The 7,280-nt window shown below is 34.1% G+C and overlaps 1 protein-coding gene across 1 annotated transcript in view; it reads left to right on the plus strand.

Annotated features, from left to right (window-relative positions):
* IL20RA (interleukin 20 receptor subunit alpha) overlaps positions 1-2,550 on the plus strand; it is a 53,111-nt gene extending 50,561 nt beyond the window's left edge. The window contains exon 7 of the mRNA XM_074309735.1: positions 342-2,550. Coding sequence (XP_074165836.1) covers positions 342-1,130 — 789 coding nt within the window. The 3' untranslated portion in view covers positions 1,131-2,550. The remainder of the gene's footprint in view (positions 1-341) is intronic.
* The last annotated feature ends 4,730 nt before the right edge of the window (positions 2,551-7,280 follow it).

The raw sequence follows: 7,280 nt of genomic DNA on the forward strand, positions 1-7,280 counted from the left end.
CCACATAAACAAGTCATGTTAATTGTTGTTCAGAGATGAGATTGTGGGTCTAGATGCATTGAATCAGCTGAAGTAAACTCTTCAGTTGATGAGATTTGCCCCTGGTTTTGTCACATTATGTGACACTTCATACAGGCTATTTCTAAGAAAGCCTGGAACTTTTGATATGAATGACAGTATTTTGAGGTATCTTTTGTTCAGGTCATGGTTGCATCTGCCAAATCTTTTTTTAAAAAAAGAGAATCTGATGAAACCAATGTTTCTTTTAAATAAATGTCTATTTTAAAAATTTTAAAGGTGGTTGTTGGTTTTTTGTTTAATTTCTGTTCCTCTTTTTCCAGGTATTGATTTATGGAACTGGATTTGACCAAAGACTTTTTGCACCTACTGAAAAAATAGTAGTTAACTTTATTACATTCAGTATTGTAGAAGATTCTAAAACTTCCTCAAAGGATCTGAATTTAATGGAAAAAATCAGTGACATTTCTGATTTAAGCACTGTTGAGAATATGGAGGGTAAGAGCCATCAAGAGGAACTAGAAGTGAAGCACTTGGGTTATGCTTCAAAGGCAACGGGCATTTTTTGTGACAATAATGAAACTTTACACTGCCTTTCTCCAGTTCAACACAGATTACTTTGTACTGCAAGAACAAAGAATGAACCAATCATAGAATATGAATTTGATGTGAGACCTAATGACTTTAGTACAGAATATCAGGATCAGGAAATTAACTTACAAGAAGGAATAGCCTTTCAGGGCAAATTAATGCTTGAGTCAGAGACTACGTTAGCAAATTTTGATCAGGAAGCATACAATCCACAGCAAAGAAATCTTCAACAGGAAACACAGGAAGACATAGAGACAAAGAAGAAACAAGAGGAAGAAGAATCAAGGATACTAGTAGACTGGGATCCCCAAACAGGGAGACTATGTATACCATCTCTATCTGATTGTGAACATATGGTAAATGAGAAAGGAGGACATTCTGAATGTGATGAGTATCCAGAGGAGGGACTTTTGTCAAAACTTTATGATGTACAAGTGCCCAACAAATCCCCTCCAGGAAATGAAACCTATCTTGTGCAATTCATGGAGGAATGGGGACTACACATACAAATGGAAGACTAGCTTTAGAAACTTAGTTTGTTTTGTTGACATATTTTCAAAGCATATACCTACAAACAGATGAGTTCAACTACACCAAAATCACAAGAGAAAAAGATGAGTTTTTATTAAAAGATTTAAAATTTTTAATATTTTATCTTTCCCCAATTATATATAAAAACAATTTAAACCTTTTTTCTTTTTATTTCTTTCTTTTTCTATTTTTTACAATTTTGAATTCCAAATTTTCTCCCATCCTACCTCACTGATAAGGCAAGCAATTTGTTAAAGCTTATATATATGTAGTTTTGCAAATATATTTTATTCATTTGGTATTAATGTTTGTTAAAATGCTCAATTCATGGAGACACCAATTCTTTGAGTACCTATCAGATGCATGGGTCATCAGGGTCATCCTAAAGTTCTTTGTGTCATTAATGAAGTTATTTAATAACAATATTAATAATAATTCATTACTCCATCTCATTGAAAGGGCTCCTTTTGTTACAGGAGCCTTTGCTCTGAGGTAGATTTTGTTGTACAAGTATTATTGTCCTCAATTTCAAATTGAATTTAGAGAATGAATCCTAGGAGAGATTTCTAAACTATATCCACCAATCAGTAACAGATGGATTGTAGGAAACATTCTCATCTCACTGGCTCAGTGCTCTGTCACAAACAATTTAAGTTTTCCTTCTGGCTGTGTAAATAGGTCACCTCCATTCAACATTTGTAATTAGGACCATAAAATTTTCATTTACAGTCTCATACTGACTTTTGAATCTTTCAAACATCACACTGAACTGGACATTTACTTATAAGAATAATACTTTCTACTTGGATAGCCCCTCACAATTTGCAAAAATATTTTACATGCTTTTATTTCTTAATGAGTTCATTTCTGGAATATAAAGAAGTTCATGAAATTCCATTATTATTCTTTCCAACTCAGAATATTTTAGATAGTTAATAAATACTATACTTTTGTTGCGATTCATCAACTCCAGTGTACAAAATAAGGCCAAATCCTGTGCTAAATATTATCATATTTATTTCTGAAGTTGTGTTTGGGAAAAACATTTGCTGCTAAACTGCTCTGGGAGTTGAGCTGTAATGTTACAGTTGTGATATTAAGTGATTGATTTATACTGGGATCACTCCAGAAAACATCAGCTCTTTGAAGGGGAAAGAAAGAATCTGTCTTGGTTTTTATTTTGGTATCCTCAGCACCTACACAATGACTTGCACATAGTAAATGTTTAATACATGCTTGTTGAAATGAAGTATACGTTACTTTTTGCAAATAAATCACATATCAAGCAAAACTAACATAAGAGTGATGATTTTCTACTTTATAACTGAATCCCTTATGACATAACTTTCAGATATCAAGAGACTTCCAATGAATGACAAATTATATCCCTAGAAAATAGAGAGGCTGAAGGCAACACATTGGCAGGTGAGTGTAGAGGGTTCAAATTTAACTTCAAATGATATGTGGAAGTTGATTGAGCCTTTTTCACTAGAAGCCAGGACCATTGCCACAATAGGGGAAACGCTACACACTCTTTTGGCCCCTCACTACTTAATTATTAAGGACTTGCAAGGTAATGAGGTCATTGCCACAGAAATTTGAAGGCTCTGCAGTGTTACTCTATCATTTCTGGAATGGCAGCATCCACTTTGTTTCCTCAGATTGCTCCCTCAGAATTCTTGTGCTGAATCAATGGAGGGAAAATGGACATCTAGTTCCCTCCAGCTGGCATAACAATAATTTGGAACCATTTCCTGTTTAACTGATGGCTCAGACAGTGATAATAGTTGAAAGAGGGAAACAGAAAAATCTACTTTCCTTATTCCTAGAGCCCCATTACATACATACATATAAAGATCTCTATATAGCTCTCGACTGAGTTATTTAGGAGGTTCTACCACTTCATTCAGTCTTAAAACACCCAATCACAACAAAGAAGCAGGAAAAAAAAATGCTATCAACTTCTTTTCTCTGTGGCAAGAGTTTCCTCTCAGAGCTTTGTATGAGAAAGAAGGACTTTTTAAAAAATATCGGATTATAATGATAGATGAGGTATGGTGCCTTGAGGAAGGAATAGAAGACAAAAGATCTTCAGCTCTGTCCTGCCCAGTGTAGTGCTACTGAGTACATAGTGTTTGCATTGTGGCCCAGCCCTTAGCACAGTGTAAAAATAGTAGACCTTAATAAATGCTGGATATCTAAATGCCTCCATGAGGATTATAGATTTTTAAGGTGTTTAAACATCGGGGAACTTAATAGAATTGTTGACCTTTTTTGCCTTGCATTCTTACTGTTTTAACAAAAGTTCCCATTACCCTTTAAAAGTTGTAGACTTTGCCCTTAATTCCTTCCACTATAGCAAAATACCTCCAACTTTTAGATTATCTTGACTCCGTTTTGTTCTACATCTATGAATGTTCACAATCACACATTTCAAGTCACTAGTTATACAGCAAAGTATAATCTAGGATACACTTATGGTGCCCCAATGAGCTCCACTGTCTCATGAAATTGTCCTTCATGATATTAAGTTTAAAATATTACACACACCACACATTGGTTTCTAGAATTTATTTTTGTCCAGTCATTTCAGTCATAGCTGACTCTTGTGACACCATTTTGGGATTGAAATTGGGAAAGAAATTAAAGTAGTTTGCCATTTCCTTCTTCTGCTTGATAGATGAGGAAACTGAGGCAAACAGGGTTAAATGACTTGCCCAGGATCACACAGCTAGAAAATGTCTGAGCTAGATTTGAATTCAGGAAGATGAGTCTTCCTGACTCCAGGCCTGGCACTTTATTAACTGTGTCACCTGGTTACCTATGGAATTTATTTACAATTTTAAAATATCTATCATTTAATTTGATTTTCATCTTAACTATTCTCACATGCTATAAGCATTCATAATGGTAGTAGTGGTAACTGCTAACTAAAGTACCAAAACCTGATCAATAGACTCCTATGATCTTTGAATATGGACCACAGACCAAAACAGTTTCAAGACATATAGTTTTAGATAATTTCATCAAGCAGTAAACACACTCTCTTCCTTTAAAACATTTTTATTTGAGATTTATTAAGATATATTGAGATATATTGAGATTTCAAGATATTCTAAAAATAGAATGTTGAGCAGCCAAAAGTAATTTACAAAAAGACATGGGGATGGGAGAAAATTGTACTCTACTTACTGAAGGAAACGGCATGTAGACCAATGTAGTTAGGATTGGAAAATAGGATTGTGTTAAGGGTGTCCCCAAAAAAACTATAATAAAATTTAGGGTGTTTTCCCAAAAAAACTATAATAAAATGTTTCTGTGATTTTTTTCCATAACAGTCCTATGAGTATGTAGCAAAATATTATTATCCCCATTTTTATAAGATGAGAAAGTCAAGATTCAGAGAGTTTAATTGACTTGCCCAGGTTGACCCAGCTCCAAAGCAGAGGAAGCCAGAATTCACATCCCAGGTCTTCTACTTCCAAATGCAGCACGTTTTCCACTCACTGACTTCCCTTCTATCTATACTTTAGAGTCCCAAATCAATATCATTTGGTAGTATGGTAGATTTAGTAACTTTTTTAATATTAGTGAAGCAATTTATATCCCTTTCTTGACATTATGAGCATATTAATGTAATAAAAATATGAATATACCATGAACACAAATTTTCAAGCAAATAATTTCTCATAAAAGATATATGTACCATTCATTGGTGAGCACTCAAGTATCAACATAGCACAGGGGGTCACCTATAATTTATATACTATATTACTCTTTCTTCTATAACCTATTCCAGAAGCTCCATCTACTCTGTTCTCACAATATAGGGATTCAAGGAATGATTTTTTAGGTTTTAGTTCAAATGGAAACTGAAATGGTTAAAAAAAAAAAAAAGAAAAAGAAATAGTATCTACTAACTGGCCTACAATGATAGTGTTTTCTAAATCTATTTTCATGTTAGATTTTTTTTCCCTTTCAAACTCTCTAAATAACCATAAATAAATCTAACAGAGGATAGAGGAACAAACTATGGTATTTTAATGTGGCTTTGTTAGTATAAGGGAATTCCTACTATGAAATTTTCTTCCATCAGTATAAGAGATTTATTTGAAATACTAATAGGTTAAGTGGTCTATTCAGAGTAAGAGCCATAATATATCAGAAGCAAGTCCTTGAATTCAGGTCTTTCTGACTTAATGGTTGGAACTCTAGTTACTGTGACAAACTGCCTTTCAATGAAACATTATGATGCTATATAATAATAATAACAAATGTGAAGTTGTCAAGGAAATACTTATATGCCTGCATGAGCTGATGCAAAGGGAAATCAGCAAAACCAGAACTAAATACACATTTACATGTGTGTGAATTAATTGGATTGTCTCTCTATGTATATGTGTGTATTGGAGGACGTATGTAAATGGAAAGAAAGAGGGGAAAACATAGCCAAAGATGGTAGAATTTCAGGCAGATTTCAAAGGAGACATAGAATACTATTTTGATTTCCGATGTGTGTTTTGCTAATTTATTGCTTCAAGCCTCTTAATCAAGAATTTTGCGTGTTTGAACCCTGTTTTATAAGTATATTTGTTTGCTACTGTTGACAATGACAAAATTTGTAATTAAAAAAAAAGGAAATCTCTTAATGACATTCATATCTCATAAGTTCCACATAGGTAAACTATCATACTTCTCTACTGACAATTGTTTGAGTGATATGGCCTTTTTCATTAATGCTTTTGAGACTGAAGATGACCATCAAACTCATAATTAATTTTTTTAAGTAACAAAAATGGAAAAAATTAGAAGGCAATGATACAGGCAAAAAAGGTTATTGTCAATAGCCCAGTGTCACAAACAAAATAAATGGGTGACTATTTAAAGAGAGGACATTTGTAGCCTCAGCCTGGGAAAGTGAACAGGCTGTAGGGATCTGCACAATCATATGGGATGAAAATAAATGCAGAAAGAAAATGTGTTTGCACAGCCCCCAGTCAGTGGCAGCCAGGCCTACATGTTTAACTCTGATGAGAGCATTAAATAGAATACTTGATTGTTACGATTGGACACACCTGTGTCATAAATCAAACTTACCTTCCACCCACAATATCATTTGAGATGCAGATACTTTTGCACAATGCTTTTGGAAGAGCTTGGTTTCACCATTTCATTCGGAGTTTCTGTCCCCAATCTTATTATCTCCAGTAGCTTCTCAAAGACCATTGGTAGTGTAGAGCGTCTGCCTAAAGACATAATAAATCTTCCTGTGCTATTTGGTCTCACTCAATATAGATCAATTTGAAGATGCAGAATTTCAGATCCAGATTGAATGAAAGGGATATTTATTACATGAAGAATTTTTCCATATAGGCCAGGCCCTTTTTTCCAGTTCTCAAGTGAACCTGTAACATGCCTTTTGGAAAAATACCTATATACATTTATGATACTGTCTCAAATCTCAAAGTTGGTATTGGAGGGCAGTTTTTCTAAGAAATATGTAATTTTTTTTTACCTTTCCATATAGGACCTTGACATTTCTCTTCCACTACTGAAATAACTCCAATCTAATACTATATAGTGGTTCCACAAAAACAGGATGTTTTTTAAAAGTGTCTTATTGGAGGCAGTTAATTCCATAAAAGAAATAAGTATATTGCAGATAATAAACAAACACACTTAGAGAGTCAACTCGATTAGGCATCCCTATAGTGCCAGCTTGGATCAGGAGTTTTTGATTTGATTGGCGTCAGCAGAATTTTGTGATATTAAGGAGTACTTCAATCACAACAAAATCATACAGGGTATGACTATTTTATTTTAAGCCTTCAGAATTACCCTCCAAAAGACCCTTGTTTTCTATCTCACTGAAGGCTGACAATGTTTTCATTCTTTTTTAATGATTTTATTGACTAATTATTCTGGCAGCTGAATTTCATTCATGTCATTCCATTTAAGATGGCTGAGGTTTATTGGTATAAACTCTCCATGAAGCACTATCTTTCTACTGTGCTCAAGGCTCTCTTTAGAAAGACTTTTTTGTTCCTTTCTTTCCACAGATTATGCAGTCAGCTGGTGTGTTATTCCAGAAGCTGGATCCCTCTCTATTGTTGACCAGCCTAGCTTGCTTACCCTACCCT

Source organism: Sminthopsis crassicaudata, chromosome 4 (genome assembly GCF_048593235.1).
Source record: "Sminthopsis crassicaudata isolate SCR6 chromosome 4, ASM4859323v1, whole genome shotgun sequence".
In the NCBI taxonomy this organism is placed as follows: domain Eukaryota; kingdom Metazoa; phylum Chordata; class Mammalia; order Dasyuromorphia; family Dasyuridae; genus Sminthopsis; species Sminthopsis crassicaudata.